A 20181-nucleotide genomic window follows, 5' to 3' on the forward strand; every position below is an offset into this window, starting at 1 on the left:
GATCTACAAGCTCACAACGCATCAAGCTTGTGGATCGGCTATTTTCAATGTTTGAATATTTTATTTAATCGAACATTTTTAACACAAATCTTTGCTTCTTTGCTGCGGACAAGTTGTTACTGGTGGTTCATACGACTCATTTAAGGAGCAGGGGGTGACGGGCCCCAGGCTCTGGAACATGTTGCCCCTCCTCAATAGATCTGCCCAGTCGATTTGGGCTTTTTAAATCCTTACTTAAAACTCACCTGTTCTCTCTTGCTTTTATCTCTCCTGATCTGTCTTAACTCTGCATTGTTTTTTGTTGTCCTGTGTCAATGCATGTTATTTGTTGATGTTTCTTTATGCCAGGGGTCCGGGACCCCTAGGGGGTCCTCAGAGTTAATACAGGGGGTCCGCCAAATCTTTGTGTGATGTGATTTTTTTTCTTTTTACATTAACCACTTGAACCCTAGCATTCCTTTTCTGAGGAGAACTTTAGCCAAAAAATGGCAGATCTAAAAGCTGTGAGCTTTTAGATCTGCTATTTTTGGCAAAGAGTTATAGGTGTAGAGGGAAAAAAGAGCAGCAAAAGTTGATCTGAAACACCATTTTATACAACATATAGGGGGGTCCCTGCTTCATCTCTCTCTCGGCTAGGGGGTCCTTGGCCTGAAAGCGTTGAAGACCCCTGCTTTATGCTTTGAATTGCTTTGTTTTGAACCACGTTCAGCACTTTGGTCGGCTTTGGGCTGTTGTAAATGTGCTGTACAAATGAAGTTTGATTTGCTTCGCTTCTGGAGGGGGTCCCTGGCACAAAAAAAAAATCCGATGGGGGGGGGGGGGTTCGCGGCTAGCAAATACGTACAGTATCAATTTGGGGGTCCACCTTGACACGAACAGGTTTGAGAAGCACTACTGTAGATAGAGAGGGCTTTAGGTAAGGGAAAGGTCAGCCGTCGGTGTCTGCTTCCAGCCATTCATGTGAACTCTTCTAAACGAGAGGCGTCTGGCTCCTTTTGTTCAGCGCTACCCTGCTGGAAAAGCAGGCTACTTAAATGTGTGTGTGTGTGTGTGTGCACTGGTGATGCAGTCATTCATTTAGCACGTGCACAACACACACACACCCACGCAGGCACACACACACGCAGGCACACGCACCACACGCACACGCGCGCGCACACACACACACACACACACACACACACACACACACACACACACACACACACACACACACACACACACACACACACACACACACACACACACACACACACACACACACACACACACACACACACACCTAATGGTGATGTCATAGGTTTTGGCTGGTGAGCCAGGCCTCACAAGTCCCTGCCTTGTACTACTGATGTAGGTCGTGTGTGTGTGTGTGTGTGTGTGTGTGTGTGTGTGTGTGTGTGTGTGTGTGTGTGTGTGTGTGTGTGTGTGTGTGTGTGTGTGTGTGTGTGTGTGTGTGTGTGTGTGTGTGTGTGTGTGTGTGTGTGTGTGTGTGTGTGTGTGTGTGTGTTTTAATGTGCATTTTGTTTTTAAACAGCAAACAGCCTATAATAACATGCATGGCCAAAATAGGGACATGGGCCGGTTGAAAGTGGTAAAAAAAAAGAAAAGAAAGATACAGAAAATGCAAATGAAACGGGTCTCTGTCTTCAGGGCCATCTTGTCTATGTCACATCTCCATGAAAACAAAGGGAGGGCTGTGGGATGGAGAGGAGAGCAACAAGCTGTGATGTTCAGAGAGGAGAGGAGAGGAGAGGGGATGGGATGGGATGGGAGGAGAAGAGACAGGAGAAGAAGAGAGGAGAAGAGAGGAGAAGAGAGGAGAAGAGAGGAGAAGAGAGGAGCTACCGCAGGGCTGAAGGATCATCTTACAGTCAGTGTAACTCCGCCCTCAGACGTCATGTGGCCCAAACAGAGGAAGGCCACGCCCCCACATTGACTGTACACACACACACACACACACACACACACACACACACACACACACACACACACACACCATCCCAATACACTGTCCTGTAACAGTGCATGTTACGTGTGTGAACATCGTGCCCCCCCCCCCCCATTTAGTTTTCCTGGGTCTCATTTATCACTGACATCATTATTATAAAGCATATAATAATGTCTGGGCGTAATTTGCTGTATACTTACTGCATCAATTCAACAACTTAATGTCATTTGTTTTTCTGATTCACTTTTCGTTGTGATGTTCGGGCGGTGTTTATAAATAGTCGTGCGTGTGCGTGTGTGTGTGTGTGTGTGTGCGTGTGCGCGTGTGTGTGTGCGTGCGTGTGCATTTGAAGAATGGAAGGAGAATAAAGGCGGACGTGGAACAAATTGTTTTTTCGCCCTGGGCCATCTCTACTGTCTCTCTCTCTCTCTCTCTCTCTCTCTCTCTCTCTCTCTCCTGTCTGGTTGAAAACAACACCGTACCCTCACGGCCGGGAACAGTCAGAGTTTAGTGTACAATACAAGCGTCTCCTTCAGTAGAGCGAGCGGCAGACAATGACAGGGAGGGGCGGAGAGAGGCAGACAGACACACTGTATAACCGTTCTATGTGACACTGTAAAGATCTCGCTGAAAAGAACCAATTGACTGGGGTGCGACAGGGAGGGTGTAATTGCTTCATGTTTACACCTGCAGGCCGCAGGATGTTTTGGTGTTACTGTACAGCTCACACGGTTTGGAGCAGATTCCTCTCTTCTGTGACCGAGAGTAACCTCATCAGTCATTTACTGTGTTCTCTCTCTCTCTCTCTGTGTGTGTGTGTGTGTGTGTGTGTGTGTGTGTGTGTGCGTGTGCGTGTGTGTGCGTGTGCGTGCGTGTACTTACTATACTTGTGAGGGGCCACATGTCCCCACAAGTATGCTAGTACAGTTTTCCCTCGTCCTCACTAAAGAGAAATGGTTGTTTGTTTCAAGATGATCTTCTTCCTGCTCCTTTTCAGACAAAGTTAATGAATGTAATCAATCATGTATGTGTATAAAAGCATAATGGAATGAATACAATGCAAAGGAAATGGTGAGACGTGTGTTAACTTGTGAGACCTGATATTTTTGTCTTTAGGTTCAGATTCAGAAATGGTAAATGTGTTAAATAAGATCGCTGTCCTAAAAATGTCGATGTCCTCACAAAAATAGTAATTCAAATTGTTTGTGTGTGTGTGTGTGTGTGTGTGTGTGTGTGTGTCTGTGTGTGTGTGTGTGTGTGTGTGTGTGTGTGTGTGTGTGTGTGTGTGTGTGTGTGTGTGTGTGTGTGCGTGCGTGCGTGCGTGCGTGCGTGCGTGCGTGCGTGCGTGCGTGCGTGCGTGTGTTTGTTTTGTTTACCTTTTGAAGCTATGGCAAAATCGTCTCCACCAAGGCCATCTTGGATAAAACCACCAACAAGTGCAAAGGTGAGTTGTGCGTATTTCTGTGTGTGTGTGTGAGTGAGGGAGTGAGGGAGTGAGTGAGGGAGTGAAGGAGGGAGTGAAGGAGTGAAGGAAGCCACACAATCATGTCATTTTACTTGACGATTAATTGTCATGCTAATAATTGTGATGAACAATTTCACTGTGTTTCTGGCTTTGAACATTGGAACATAATACATTAGATTTACATTTCTGTTTGCCTTTTAGTATGTATTCCAGGGTATTAATAATATATTATGTCTCCAGGTTATGGTTTTGTGGACTTTGACAGTCCAGCGGCGGCGCAGAAGGCTGTTACAGCCCTGAAGTCCAGTGGGGTCCAGGCTCAGATGGCCAAAGTAAGACACACAGCTGACTGCTGGACGACCTAATGAGTCCATTTATGCCCAAAATATCTATAATACCACAGAGGTATTCACTTGTAAAAAAAATATTTGGCTTCGATGCTATCTTAGAATCGATGTAGGCCTATTTGACGGCGCAGAAACATTATTGCCTTTATGCATGCAAGATTAACGAGCATCAACGAGCGTCAGCTGGACACCCACACACACACACACACACACACACACGCCTCCCCTCTGCGGTGCTCTGAACCTAAAAGTGAGTCTGTTCTCTCCAAAAGCTCTTGATGAAAAGACATGATTACTGTGATTATGGTATAATCTCACATTTCATATCACACTCCATACTGTCAGAACTCCTGTAACTTTCACCAGGAGCTGCGAGCATTGCGAGCTTGTAGATCGGCAATTATTTTTTTCATAGTATAGTTTGTTGGTTACTTTTTAGACCCTCCAGAAAAACGCGGGCAAAAATCCTTGATTATGCGGGCAAAAATCCTTGATTTTGCGATGAAATATGCTTTTTCTTTTGCAATTTTATGCGGTGAAATTGCGGGAAGTTGTGAAAAATGCGGAAAGTTGTGAAATATGCGGCAATATGCGAAATATGCGAAAGGTTGCGAAAAATGCGAGATATGTGAAAAGTTGCGAAATATGCGGAAATATGCGATGCTAATCGCATATTATGGGATGCGATGTGCGTATTATGCGATGCGGCCTTTTTGAAAAAACGTTATCCCCGCATAATTATGCGCCATTTTGCTGATTATGCGGTAAATTCTGCGATCTCATAAACACATTTTTCTGGAGGGTCTAACTTTTGACGTAGTAGTTGGTCTAATTATTAGTTTTTTGATTATTTTTATTTTAGAGGTACACTTGGCCTAATGTATGCTCCGTCTCGCCAACTAAAGCATGAATCAAGCGTTACGTTACGCCTCCTCTGTTGATCCCTCCTTCCCTTCCACTTCCCATTCTGTTGTTCCTCTCTTTCGTCATCCCCCTCTCCCCCCCTCCCTCCCTCCCTGCCTCCTCTGGTCTTGTGTACGTTGCTAACAGTCTCCCGTGGCGGGGCTTTGCACTGAGCTCTTTGTGTCAAATGTCCGCAGTCAAAGCAACTCTTGTCAGCCCATTAAGCTGATCCCTGCGCGCCTCTCAGGCCCCCCATTGAGGGAAGCCCCCCGGGAGGGTGCCACTACACCCACTGTCAATGGGGCCGACACAATGGGCCGGCATTGTCCGTTGTCCTGGGCCAGGGCCTGGGGCTGACACCAGCGCTTAATACACTCCACCCCGCTAGTATCCCTGATCGCCTCGCCACCCCCCCACCCACCCACACACACACCCCCACACACACCCACCATCCATCCACCCCCCTGCCCGCACCCAAACAGACCCAGTGCCATCATAGGGTCTCCCTCCTCCTCCGGTCCAATACTAGAAGAACTGTAACCCCAGTGTTTCCCAAACAATGGTTCGGGACCCATTTTGGGGTCATCATGGAGTAATTTGTGCGGGTCCTGGGTGAATATCCAATTTTTTACGTTTACTATATTTAAAAAAAAACGTATGTATATTTCAAAAGATTAAACAAGAAAGGAAAAAACAGAAATGTAAAAAAAATACAAATAAAGCTTTTCAAAAGATGCGTTTGAATCATTTAGACAACAGTTTTGACAACAAACCGATTCTTATGGGGGTCCCTGGCACAAAAAAACATTCAGACGGGGGTGGTCTGTGGCTATAAATACATCAATTTGGGGGTCCTTGATATGAAAATGATTGGCCAAACAGACCCAGTGCCATGAGGTCGCCTGTTACCGAGAGCCACTGTGTCGGCCAGTGTTGCCAGATTTTGTGCGAGAAACAAGCAACCATGGGGTCTAATATGAAACACAAACAGTTAGAATACAGAGATCAGAGGTTTCTGCCCCCCGGCTGACAGCGACAACGAATAGTTACTTGTTTCCACCTCTGGGGCAGTGGTGTAAAGTAACTAAGTACATTTACTTAAGTACTGTACTTAAGTACAATTTTGAGGTATTTGTACTTATTTCCAATTTCCAGTACTTTTACTTCTATACTCCACTACATCTCAGAGGCAAATATTGTACCTTTATTCCACTACAATTATTTGAAAACTTTAGTTACGAGTTACTTTGCAGATATAAACGATTACATTATAAAACATACATTAACCACTTCAGCCTTATATATACATTTCGGCCATTGGAAAATAGCAGATCTACAAGCTCACAACGCGTCGCATCGCGACGCGTTGTGAGCTTGTAGATCGGCTATTTTCAAACATTTTGGTACTTTTACTTTTGGTACTTTAAGTACATTTTGATACCAATACTTCCGTACTTTTACTCAAGTAAATTTTGAATTCTGCACTTTTACTTGTAACGGAGTACTTCTACGATGCAGTATTGATACTTTTACTTAAGTAAAAACATTTGAGTACTTTTTCCACCACTTGCTCTGGGGTGAAACGGAACACTGAAGCTCCAGTAGCGACTCTGATCATGTGTCTCCGGGACAGGACACCCGGCAAAGATGCAACTAAACACCACCGTGCAGACTTCACCCCAGACAGCATGTGCTACTCTAGAGGTGTTGATGGCCACTATATGAAGACCTAAATATACACAGAGGAACTTCTTAAGTCGCAAAGGTTACTCTGGGTGAAAAAAAAAAAAATCGCTGGGTGGTCATTCTTCCCCATTTACAGAAACCAGGCTGATATCAAAAAAGAGCATATTATATGTTTTGCATTGTGTCTTCACATTTTAACTTACAAATGTTTTCTAGATCTTAAAGGAGGAGTTCACCCAAAAAATGACTTATTTTCTATCAATTACACACCCCATGAAGCCTTGATTTCATTTTTGTGGCATTCCTAAGACAATAATTTGATGACCGTGTGTATTTCCGGTAGGAGACACAAATAATCTACTTTGTGTCTCCTACCGGATACATTAGCCGGTAGGAGACGGGAATCAAATTATTAGCTTAGGAATGCCATAAAAACAAAAATAAATCCATGGATTCAATGCTTCATAGGGTGTGCAATTGATAGAAAATAAGTCATTTTTTGGGTGAACTCCTCCTTTAACAGTGTTCTGACAACCGTATGTTTCTATGTAATATCAGTGGTTCTCAAACTGTTTCATGTCAAGGACCCTCAAAATTATATGTATTTGGTCGCGGACCCCCATCTCAAAATATGTTGTTCCAGGGACCCCCTTAGAAGCAAAAAATTGAGTTACAAACGTTTGCTTTGAAACATAATATATATTCAAAGATATGCACCAATTTTCACGATAAAATAAAAAAAAGCAGATCTACAAGCTCATAGCGCGGCTATATAGGCTACTCGGTGCCGCGCTATGAGCTTGTATATCTGCTATTTTTGAATAGCCCAGACACATGTTATTACTGTAATATTACTGTGTTATTACTATAATATTACTGTGTTGTTACTGTGATATTACTGTGTTATTACTGTAAAATTACTGTAATATTACTGTGTTATTACTGTAATATTACTGTAATATTACTGTGTTCTTTAACAGTGGATAAAAGAGTCACTCTTGTGCTTTCCGTCTGCAGTCGTTTCAAGTGTTGTTCCCGCTCTAAGAACAGCTTGGGCCACAGCTGCTGTGAAGTGTCCTTAGTGTAATTAATGTCACCTCCTGGGGATGGGACGGAACGTTCTGGGCCGGGACGGGGAACGGGGGAACGGGCCATCCCGGGCCCTAGAGTGGTGGAGCCACAACATGGGGCCGCTGCATGGAGCTGCAAGGCCAGGCGCCATGCAGGGAACAATGGCACGGCTAAAAATAGAACCCTCTGTACTTCCTAACTAGCACCGCCCTTTAAAAAAAAAAAATCAAACGTCAATTCGGACGCACTGCTTTCATACAAATTACACACACACAGACACACACACACACACACACACACACACACACACACACACACACACACACACACACGTTTGTATTGCTATACTTGTCAGGATGCAAGCATTTTAGGACAGGGTTTTTGTGAATGCCATTAACAAATTGTGACGTTTTTAAACCTAACCCATAAGGCCAAAAATAACCGATCTATACAATCTGTGAGCTTGTAGATCTGCTATTTTCTGTGCGCGACACCAGCATGCAACTCTTTTTCTATCAATTACACACCCCATTAAGCAAATTCATGGACATTTTTTTGTTTTTGTCTCATTCCTAAGCCAATAATCTGATGACCGGCAGCGGTTCCGGTAGGAGACACAAAGAGTCTCCTTTGTATCTCCTACCGGAACCGCTGCCTACCGGTCCGCTGGTCATCAAATTATTGGCTTAGGAATGAGACAGAAACAAAAGAATATCCATGAATTGAAGTCTCCATGGGGTGACTAATCCATAGGAAAAAAGTATGTTTTTGGGTGAACTATCCCTTAATCTTCAGTATTTCCTATTTTCAATACTTTTTTCCACTACCATATGATTGATTGAATACTTTATTAGTAAAAAAAAAATCAGTGGCAGTGTATCCAGGATCCCTGGATACACTGATCCCTTACGTAAGACTTAATACATTATAACTGCCCTCTATAACAAAACAAATCTATTAAAAACACTTTAAATATTGTATTAATTTTAGAAACAGTTCATCTTTTACTCAAGAGGGACAATACCCGTCGCAAGTTGATGATGTCATTTGTGGTTTAGCCCTGTGGAATTTATGGTATGCATGTGCAAATAAAAAACAACTTAATACTTCCTACTTTTACCCCATGTTTGTTGATACATTTTGGGGTGTTTCCTCATCATGGTCGCGCTCCCTCTAGTATTGTTGCTCTGGGTGTCACTCACTTTGGAGAAGTAGTTGGACAGTTATGAGTGCACTGTCCCTATCTTAAATACACCAATCGTGTAAATTGTGTAAAGTGTAAATACATTTCTCAAGTAAAGTAAAAGTACCTAAAAAAACCTGTACTTAAGTACAATACTTGAGTAATTTTACTCGGCTACTTTCTCCCCCTGCCCGTGTTTCTTTCTGTGTGAACTCTTACCTTCACGCACGGTTTCATTCTCCAGCACAGGGGACCAACATTCCTCTTTTTTTTTATCTGGCCTTCTGACTGCTCTGTTGCTCTGCTACGTGTGTATTCAACATCTCTCCCACACATATTTCACTGCATGTTTTCATGTGAACACTGCGTCACGCTCATGAACGTACTGTATAACGCACGTATTTTAAAAAATAAATAAATAGATCAAAGTTACATCCTGGTGTCGGGTTGACCTTGGCAAAGCGAAGTGAAACGGTTGAGAAGAATGAGAAGTACACACCTCTAGAAATGACGTGAAAAAATATCAGATGCTTTGTGAGCTTGTAGATCGGCTATTGTTTCGGTCTACCTGGGAAACATCTGAAACGTTTGTTTCGTTAATGTGCTTTTTAAAGGTGTTGTAAGTGATTATAAGTGTGAAATAGCGCTATATACAATAGTGATCATTGCTACAGAGTGTTTGTTCAGCAACAGGAGTCTCCCATGTCTCTCCAGCTGTTTAGTAAACATCTCTAAACATCACTTCATGCCACGCTATGAGTTTGTAGATCTGCTATTTTTGAAAAATCTTGAAAGTGTGTAAAAATCTATTTATTTTTTTAAGTGAACATTTTTAACTCAAATCTTTGCTTCTGGGGGGTCCCTGCAACAACATATTTTGAGATGGGGAGGTTGGCAGCCAAATACATATAATTTTGGGGGTCCTTGACATGAGAACCACTGATATAGAAACAGGTTTTTCAGAAAACTGTTAGGATTTAAAAGCCCGGTCTTAATGGGTTAATACAGTGGTTTTCAACCTTTTTCAAGTCAAGTCAAATCAAGGAAGATTTGCGTTAAAAAAATGCAAAATTCTTCAAAAATGTTCAAGATTTTTCGAAAATGTTCAAAAATAGAAGATCTACAAGCTCGCAGCGCGGCACGAAGTGACTCGCTGTGAGCTTGTAGATCTGCTATTTTTGAATAGCCAACGTATACAATATGGATAAAGCGGTTGAAATGTATTAACACATTCTGCTGCGGACCCCCTGGAACCCCCCCTCAAGGACCACTGGTGGTCCCCGGACCACTGGTTGAGAACCACACGATACACACAGTCTTACCAACAACAAGTGCTGTGCAAATAAATGTGATTATTTTTTTCTTTTATTCTTATTGTTTGTACAGCAACAGGAGCAGGACCCCACCAACCTGTACATCTCCAACCTGCCAGTGTCCATGGACGAGCAGGAGCTGGAGGCCATGCTCAAGTCCTTCGGCCAGGTCATCTCCACGCGCATCCTCCGCGACGCCAACGGCACCAGCCGCGGCGTGGGCTTCGCCAGGTATACAGATCAATGAGACGAGACGAGACCAGACGAGATATTCTTTATTATTAATCCATTAAGACCTGGAACGCACCTGTGTCATTTTTTAGATTTGAGCAAAAAAGAGCATTATAAGAGTACTCTTTGGCTGTTCAAAAACAGCAGATCTACAAGCTCGTAGCGCGGCACCGAGTGCCGCGCTACGAGCTTGTAGATCTGCTGTTTTTGAAGAATTGTGAAAATGTGTGCAAATCTTTCAAAGCGAACATTTGTAACTCAAATCTTTGCTTCTGGGGGGTCCCTGGAACAAAGTATTTTGAGATGGGGGGTCCGCGGCCAAATACATATAATTTTGGGGGTCCTTGACAATTATGAAAACGTTTGAGAACCACTGATATAGAAACATACGTTATTTTTTTTGAAAACTGGATTTAGAAGACATTTGTAGAATCGGCTTCAGGTCTTAATGGGTTAATCCCCGAAGGGAAATGGAGGCGGTTACAGCACAATGTGACAAATCAATAAATAATCTACCAGACAAACAGAAACACATCGCACACAGATGAGCATAATCACACAAGACCAGGGCAGTGGTGTAGCCAGAACGTTAGCCGAGGCTGGGCCTGTGGAGTCGCGGGGTGGGCACACAAGCATGTGCGTTTTTTAATGCTTTTTTTTGCGGCTTTGTGACGGATTTCGGGTAGCTATATAAACACCGTTATCAAAATGGCTGAATATGACATTAAAAAAAAATCTTTCATTTTTTGGGGGGTGGGCAGAAAAACCAAATGGGTGGGCCCAGGCCTACCTATGCCCACCCGTGGCTACGCCCCTGGACCAGGGCCGACACAGGACCTTATATGCATTGCGGGAGATCAGTGCCTGTTGATGTTGTGTAGTATAATATAGGTGTAGGAGCCATGAATTGGTCTATTGTCATTGGTTGTAAATATATCTTACAATAAATGCACCGAATCTCTGTCTGTAATCCACGTATCTGGAGAACCGTTAAACCGCCCGACTTCAAATTGGCCACACACGTCACAGACGACCAGAGGGAGTGCAGTGCCCGGCGCCGAGTCGGCCGGATAGGCGGTTGTCCAGAACCGCATGAAAAGGACCGTGACCCAAATGAGCCAAATGATTGCCATGGCAACTCCAGCCTATAAGCTTGATTTGGCAAATCCCTCACACCAGTCAAATTCACCACACCTGCCCTTTGATGACTTAGTCAGTCCTCTTTCCACAGTCACTTTGCACTCTTCAGACGTTCTCCACAGACATTGTACAAGGACTTTCCAGAACCGCCGATCCACCCAGTGTTGCCAGATTCTGTGAAACAAGCAACCAGGTCTAGGAAAACCAGCCCAAAAGAAGCGACTATGGGCCACATGAGCACTTTGACGTATACATCAGCTATTTGAAAATAGCAGATCTACAAGCTCACAACGCGTCGCGATGCGACGCGTTGTGAGCTTGTAGATCGGCTATTTTCAAATAAAATCTTGCGGGGAAATTATAATAAGCAGATCTGGCAACCCTGGATCCCGCCCCATATGCCCATATATGGGTACTGTATGCCCGTAAATGGCCATGTAACTGAGAACATCAGGGATCTCCATATACAGTATATGTGCACAAAAGGGACAAGGACAGACAGATACATATAGATATCTCCATATATGGGCATAAAAGTTTCCCAGACAGACTGTTACAGCGGGTATAATGGGTATTGCATAACTGGGTGGGGCATGCATTCTCTATTTGCATCATTCCAGAGTAGACCGGTGCCCGACGGGCACAGGTCTAGTTTGTGCAATGCAGCCTTCTGTATGATTCTATTTATTATAGCATATATACATACTTGTACAGTACAGCAAACACGTACATGTAGAGAAACGTGTCTTGTCCTTGTACCTTGTTTCCTTTTTTTCCTTTTGGTTGTTTTTTGTTTTTGTTTCATTTTTTCTCTCTCCATTTTGACTTTCATTTTTCTTTGTTTTGTAAAAGGGTAGGCGTAATAAGCAATGCTTCAGCCTATACCTTTTTGGTCAGAAATGTTTATCTTTTCTTGATAAACTTTTTTAATTTTATTTTATTACCTACTGTAATGTTACCACAAAATTGACTGAAATAAACTAAACTAAAAATGCACAGTCACTGGGGTACATGGATAATTGGGTCACGGGCATAGGGACGGACACCTGGTTACCTCAAAAGTATCACTTTGTTTTGATCGTTGTGATTGTGTTGCTAAAGTTGCCCACCCTAGTGTCTAGTCTATGATGATGATATCACTAATATTATTCATGCTGTAATTCAAAAGGGAGTGGTCTTGATGTGGAATGTGCTTTTCAGGATGGAATCCACAGAAAAGTGTGAGGCCATTATTCAGCATTTCAACGGTAAATTCATCAAGACGCCACCGGGGGTGCCGGGTGAGTCACACACACCACAAAATGTTATTTTTCTTCTTTTTTACAGTGTTTTTTCTGGCTGTTAGTACGGCAGTTCCCAACAACCTCTTCTGGTCCAGGGCCCTCTTGAAAATCTCAAAGAAGAGCTCAGAGCATGTTTGTTTTGATTGTATTGAAATGTATTTACTGGAAAAAAATATCAATAATCAATAATGATCAATCAATCAAATGAATCAATGGAACTAGCATAGTGTATATAACTTCTTATTTGTTGGTTGATTGATTGGTTGGATTATTGGTATGAAAACACCTTTTTTGTATAGAAAAAATAGAATAGTATATCGTTTTTTTTTAAACACACATTCACTGCCAGGGGTTTTCTAAAACAGTTTGCAGCCTCTGCCAGCATTTTTAACGATTTCATACCTTTTCAAGTAATCACAGAATATTTATCTCCAGTATGTATGATTGGTCCCCTGATGGTTGCTAATCACTGAAGGTTTTCAGGTGTGGTTTAAAAAATGTCAAGAGGTCATCACGACCTCGTTGATATTTGTTGTCTGATGTTTGAAAATTTGAATTCCATTCAAAAATACATAGTAAAACATAGGAAAAATTTGATTTTTTTTCTCTGTTTATTTTTGAACATTGAAGTGAATGGAGCAGCAAATCTTTGGATGTCGTTATCTCCTGGTTCTTTGTGAAGAACGGAAAAACCCCAAAAATAAAAGATAATTTTAGATTTTTTTTCTTTTTTTTTTTTAAAGCAGGCAATAGCTTAATTCTCAAAAACGTTTATAAACGTTTTTGGCAGGCACTTTTTTATTTTATATTATCATACAAATCTTTGTTTTGGCAATTATTTAGGGGCCCACTTTTTGCAATACCCTCATGGCATTATTATTCATTATTGTTGTGTGTCCTCCACAGTGCCACCAGAGCCCTTATTATGTAAGTTTGCAGACGGAGGCCAGAAGAAGAGACAGAACCAGGGGAAGTACCTCCAGAACGGCAGACCCTGGCTCCGAGACGGAGACACGGTAATAAGCAGATGCTACGCAGTTAGTTAACCCCTTGAACGCCTCTATAGCATCCCTATTCTTGGGCATATATGGAACTTAATTAGGAAGGAATGGAAGTGCTCGACGCCGAGGCATAATTATGCCATTGATGCACGTGGGTGAGTGGGTAGCAAACTCAAATCGATGAAAATGCTTTGCAGTCAATGAGAGTCAGATGGACAGGCTTATGAACAAACACCATTTCTGAACGATTGCGACCATTGTCATATTATCGGTTCAGGAATATAATAGAAGTCATATCGCAGGTTGTTCTATGATCACTGGCTTCTCGATGTGCACACTACGAAATCAGATGTTTGCCCGGGACCCAAACTAGTGTAAATCGCAGATCTACAAGCTTACAACGCGTCGCTTCGCGCCGCGTTGTAAGCTTGTAGATCGGCTATTTTCGTTTATGGAATTTCTTAGATTTTCTTTCATTTGTTCATGAAAGTCTTTGGCAAAAATATTTTTTTTAACTAAAGAGTTAGTTGTTTTTTTTAAATGTCTTTTGAAAATGATTTGAAATAACAATAATCCTAAACAAAATGTAGGAAACTAGATATGAAGGGATAGTTACTTGTGACCCATAAAAACGTGTTTGTGACCCACAAATGGGTCCCGACACACTGTTTGGGAAACAGCGCCAGGTGTTATTTCTGGCTCAGTACTATTGCGCGATTTGGCTATTAGTTATTAAGTATTGCGATAACAGCACATACTATGGGCACAGTCAGAAACATACTTTTTGCCTCCCATCGAAAAGCAACACAGGAGAAAACAATGAGTGATACTGTATGTCTTCTTTTATTTTCCCTGGACCGAGTACTTTACAAAGGTTGCAGTCATTCAGAAATACAGTAGTGTTTGTTTATAAGCTGGTCCGCCTGGCTCTCATTGACTGCAACGCATTCCATCCAAACTTCCGGTTGCAGTTTGTTTGCCACCCAGTGCCACGGATCTGCCAGCTGGCATTGCTGTGGTAGAGAAACAAGACGTAGACGTGCCTTCCTTCTTAAATATGTTCACAGAAAATAGCCGACCTACAAGCTCACATTACACGTCGCAACCTCACACATTGCATGCTTGTAGTTCGTCTTTTACATACAATCTACAAGCTCACAGACGCCTTGCGAGCTTGTAGATTGGCTATTTATGAAATAAATTACACATTTTGAATAATTCTGTATTTCTGTATTTCAACCTTCTTTTTTTGTTGGTAAATTAAAGACCTACTTTGTCATACAAGAATGTCACACAAAAGTTGTGGAAAATAGCTGATCTACAAGCTCACAACGTGTCGACACGTTGTGAGGTTGTAGATCGGCTATTTTCCCTGTTTTCACTGTTTTAATTTCAAATAAATAATGAAAAAAATAGGGAACGGTTTTAGACATACAAGGCCTCCGTCCGACATGGACAGATATGAGCTCAGAGGTATTGAATGGTTGCGTGTTGTTTGTTTCCCATGCAGGGAGGAATGACGCTGGCCTATGACCCCACGGCCTTACAGAACGGGTGAGTGACACACTGACACTAAACAGAGGCCCCAGCACACACACAAACACTGTGGGGCAACCCAAACAGTGGGGAGGTGCTGCCATCTAGTGGCCTCTGAGAGAAGTTTTGTTTGATTGATTGAATAGTTTATTAGACAGAAATGCAAACAGTATGGGTACAGTCATACACTTGGGCTAAAAGTATAACACAAATAAGTCCTGAGCACCTCTGTTTCCATTGCAGTCCTATGTATTCAATTCACAGTAACAAAATAAAGATAATCATAAAAAAAACCTGCTTTGCCTACTTACAGCACATTCCATCAGATCCTGCCACATATTGGCATCACATTGTGACGCGTTGTGAGATTGTAAATCTGCTATTTCCACTATATATATATATATATATATATATTTTTTTTTTTTTTTTTTTATAAATGTTTTAAAATGTATGAGAAATATTCAACATTGAAACGATTATGACGATTATGCAAAATAACTGCAAATATCTCAAATAACTGTGATTAGGCAATTATGTATTAATTGTGACAGGCCTATCCATGAGATAATCTTACCATCATGGTACTCTAATAATAATAATAATAATAATAATAATAAGGGTAATAATAATAATGATAATAATACTAAATGTAGTAATAATAATAATAATGATAATAATAAATGTAGTAATAATAATAATAATAATAATAATAATAATAATAATAATAATGGATTTTATTTAAACTGTTCCATGTATGTTCTGTGTTCCACAGCTTCTATTCGTCACACTACAGTCTGGCTCCCAACAGAATGATCGCCCAGACCTCCCTGTCTCCCTACATGCATCATTCTCCTGTCTCATCCTACCAGGTACTGAAACAACTGTTATTTAGCACGGCTGCTTTTCAATCGGTTTCATGTCAAGGACCCCCAAAATGATTATGTATTTGGACACGGACCCCCCCCATTTGAAAAGATGTTGTGCCAGGGACCCCCCTAAGAGAGGATTTTGTCTACACGTCGAACACAATTGGCCCCGTGTTCGGGTGAAGGGAAGCCGGGCAGGGGAGGGTGCTATTTGTATAGAATTAATTGGCATTACAATACGATTAAACTAACTTTGATGCTATGATTAACTAATTATTAACTCTATGTGCTTAACGTTTGATGTGCAGGTACACAATCCGTCCTGGATGCACCACCAGTCATACCTCATGCAGCCAGCGGTGAGTCAGTCCTCCTGCTGTCCTCTGTCCTCATACTGTCCTCCTGCTGTCCTCTGTCCTCATACTGTCCTCCTGCTGTCCTCTGTCCTCATACTGGTTAATGCTCTTTGTACAATGAAGTCATTCTTAAAATGTTTTATTTTTCTGTCTGTCTGTCTGTCTGTCTGTCTGTCTGTCTGTCTGTCTGTCTGTCTGTGTTTGTGCCACACAGGGCACAGTTCTGACCCCTACCATGGAGCATGCCATGTCTATCCAGCCCACGTCCATGATGGGCCCTCTGGCCCAGCAGCTCAGCCACCTGTCTCTGGGCAGCACGGGCACGGTCAGTACAAATGACACACACACACACACACACACACACACACACACACACACACACACACACACACACACACACACACACACACACACACACACACACACACACACACACACACACACACACACACACACACAATAATGCATTTATGTCCACACAAAAGGAAATGTATACAAGGACACAAATATTACGGTGCAGCGAGGTTACATCCACAAAGTCAAGGCATGTGTCCTCATGATACAACGTCATGTCATGTGACCCAGCCCCCCATGGGCACCAGCAGCAGTGTCTCCGCATGGTGGCTGACAATCATAGCAGAGACGGCACAACACTCTGCCAGCCCTCCTGCCTCGTTTCAGGGCATCCCAAGTTGTGGAAACCCGCTCTAACAACCAGTCCAGCATGTCCCAGGCTGGACCACCAGAGGAAACAAAGTTCCCAGTCCACTCCTGCACTGCCGCCCCGGTGTCAAAGTGCTCTCCGTAGCGTAGCTGCTCCCATGAGCCCGAAAGTCTGTTCACCCATTGTTGTTCCTCAGCTAGTGGACACACCGCCAGAGCCGCATTAACCGCGGAACTTAGTGGAACTGGCGTTCCACGGCCCGCAGCCTGCAGGGCCCTGTGAGAATTGTGTATTTAATTTTTGTGTATTTAAAGAAAAAATGTTGATTTATATTGGTTAAATAGAACCAAATTAGACCGAATTAGACCCGAATTAGACCCGAAAAATTTCACGCACATGTGCGTGAAATTACGCGACTGGGGGGGCCTTGGATTTTGTGGTGTTCCACGGCCCTGAGGGGTCTTAATGCGGCCCTGCACACCGCTAGATGGCTGCCGGGTCTTTATCCCCCGCCGGGTGGTAGTTACACCGCCTCTCTTCCCGGTAGCTGCTCATGGGAAGGGCCGCCAGGCAGCGTCGGCTGTTGGTATAGCCTACTCCATTGGTGAGCAGCACCTTCTTGTATGCAAGCTTGTGATCGTAATGAAGCACACAGTCCCCAGAAGTTGCGAATGCATCCTAAATCTAAACCTACTACATTAACGAATGCATCTTAAATGTGCACCTACTACATTAACGGTGGTAGTTACGACAGGGCAGTTTAACGTCATGCCCAGGACATGCCAAGCATCGTGGATTTGCTTCATGTGGAATGTTAACCCATTGAGACCTGAAGCCGATTCTACATGTCTCCTAAATCTCAACAGTTTTCTGAAAAACCTATGTTTCTATATCAGTGGTGCTCAATCTTTTTCATGTCAAGGACCCCCAAAATGATATGTATTTGGCCGCGGTCCCCCATCAAAATATTTTGTTCCAGGGACCCCCCAGAAGCAAAGATTTGAGTTAAAAGATTTTTCAAAAATAGCAGATATACAAGCTCATAGCGTGGCACCGAGTGCCGCGCTATGAGCTTGTATATCTGCTATTTTTTAATAGCCAAAGTGTAAAATAATGCTTTTTAGCTCAAATCAAAAAATGACACAGTTCCAGGTCTTAATGGGTTAAAGCAATAAGTCGGTTACAGTGACAAGAACAACTAATGCTGGTTGTTCCAGAGTGCCTATACAACCCTCTTACGGTAGCTGTTCAAAAAATCACTGCAAAATCACTACAAAGCATATACTAATTATCCACCAATAAGCTACCACCGCTTCTCGTACTAACGGCAAACATAACCAAGGACCAGAACTATCTGTTTTGTACAGTAGTGTTAATAACCGTGTGTTCTTCTCCTCCACAGTACATGCCTGCCAACACAACTATGCAAGGGACCTACATCCAGCAGTACACCCCAGTGCCTCAATCCAGTGTCACTGTAGAGGTGAGTAGCTACAGCACCCACTGTCACTAATTCACCACTTATATTTCATTGACCGGGGTCCCTCAGGGGTCTATACTTGGCCCCTTCCTTTTTCACTCTAGACCAAATCTCTTTGGCGAAAATAGAAAATGGACACGCTCCCAACACGCTGCGAAGCGACGTGTTGTGAGCCTGTAGATCGGTTTAGATTAATGTCAATTTAGATGTACTGTAGTTTTGCCTATTATGACATGCCCAGAATAGGGACGATAGGGTTCATGTGGTTCTCACAGCTACAAGAAGCTACAACCAAGCCGCTAATAATGCTTATTATTATTGTTTGATTATTATGTATTATCAAAGTTGTCCAAAGAAAAAATAACACACATCCTCAGTTTGTTGGTGCTGAGCCAAATTGCAAAAACAGAATCATGAAGAACAAAAGGGGGGCCCGCCCCGCAACTCACTTTTGAAGGCTCTAACTTTATTCACAGCAGCAATACGACGTTTCGACCTTGCGGTTTTTTCCAAGTATGTCACATACTTGAAAAAGACAGCAAGGTTGAAACGTAGTATTGCTGCTGTGAATCAAATTGGAGCCTTCAAAAGGGATTTGCGAGGCCCTCTCTTGTTTTTGTTGGACATTGTTGTCATTAACCCCTGCTAACTTTGCTAGGGTGGGATGGCTCAGGGTAGAGGACAGAGTACAGCAACTTGCAATGGGCCTGGTCTACAAGATACACTACATACACCACAAAGACACTCCATGTACCTGTCAAACTACTTCAAAAACGTCAATGACGTCCACAATCACAACACCAGAGGGAGCACCACAAATCACGTTCAACCTAAATTTGGCTCAAACAAGGGATTTCATTTGTTCTACTGCTATGCCACTATAATGTGGAATAACCTACCAACAGTCATACAAACATGTGAATGCTTACTCTCCTTCAAAACCGCTCTAAAAGAGCACTTACAGGTGGCTGCAATTCGGAACTGGCCCCTGTAAAAAGATAAAGCCCCCCCCCCCCCCCCCCCCCCCCCCGATTTCTACCTGTTAAAATGATGTTTTTGCATAGTAGTGTATATTTTTCTGTCATTAAATGTTTCGATGAATTGAGTACACAGGACCCCAATGGAAACAAGCCATAGTGCTTTCTTGGGTTTAAAATCCTCTTAACAGACCTTGTATTGAACTGTACTTCCCTGTGATTGTCTTTGCAAACTGTTAATAAAGAATTCAATCAATCAACCATTCACCTTTTTTCTTTCCAGGAGAATGGTGGTCAACAGCAACAGGTTGCTATGGAGAGCCCTGCAGAACACACTAACTATTCGTACCAGCACACCAAGTGAAGCTAAGGTACGGTAGTGTCGGGGTCCACGTCAATATGCCGACGGCTCATTATTCCGACGGTTACTAACCCTATACCAGGGGTCTTCAACAGGGGGTCCGGGAGCCCTAGGGGGTCCTCAGAGTTACTACAGGGGGTCCGCCAAATCTTTGTGTGATATATATATTTTTTACATTAACCACTTGAACCCTAGCATCACTTTTCTGAGGAGAACTTTAAAATAGCCGATCTACAAGCTCGCTTTTTGAAAAATATCGAAAATGTTTGGACAATGTTTAATCATTTAGAATGACTACTTTGTACTTTTGGTACTTTAAGTACAGTTTGATACCAATACTTTTGTACTTTTACTTTAGAATTTTATTAGA

General features: G+C 42.6%; 1 protein-coding gene across 2 annotated transcripts in view; it reads left to right on the plus strand.

Annotated features, from left to right (window-relative positions):
- The window catches only part of LOC311049206 (RNA-binding motif, single-stranded-interacting protein 2-like), a 73202-nt gene that overhangs the window by 51508 nt on the left and 1513 nt on the right, over positions 1-20181 (plus strand). The window contains exons 3-13 of one of the 2 annotated variants that reach the window (XM_084062699.1): positions 3334-3392; positions 3654-3745; positions 9981-10147; positions 12488-12567; positions 13477-13586; positions 15082-15125; positions 15880-15976; positions 16282-16332; positions 16544-16654; positions 18396-18476; positions 19734-19821. In XM_084062699.1, coding sequence (XP_083918825.1) covers positions 3334-3392; positions 3654-3745; positions 9981-10147; positions 12488-12567; positions 13477-13586; positions 15082-15125; positions 15880-15976; positions 16282-16332; positions 16544-16654; positions 18396-18476; positions 19734-19814 — 973 coding nt within the window. In that variant the 3' untranslated portion in view covers positions 19815-19821. The remainder of the gene's footprint in view (positions 1-3333; positions 3393-3653; positions 3746-9980; positions 10148-12487; positions 12568-13476; positions 13587-15081; positions 15126-15879; positions 15977-16281; positions 16333-16543; positions 16655-18395; positions 18477-19733; positions 19822-20181) is intronic. The other variant, XM_084062700.1, reaches the window with a different exon arrangement.

The sequence above is a fragment of the Gymnoscopelus microlampas genome, assembly GCF_963454915.1.
Source record: "Gymnoscopelus microlampas genome assembly, chromosome: 7".
Classification (NCBI taxonomy): Eukaryota; Metazoa; Chordata; class Actinopteri; order Myctophiformes; family Myctophidae; genus Gymnoscopelus; species Gymnoscopelus microlampas.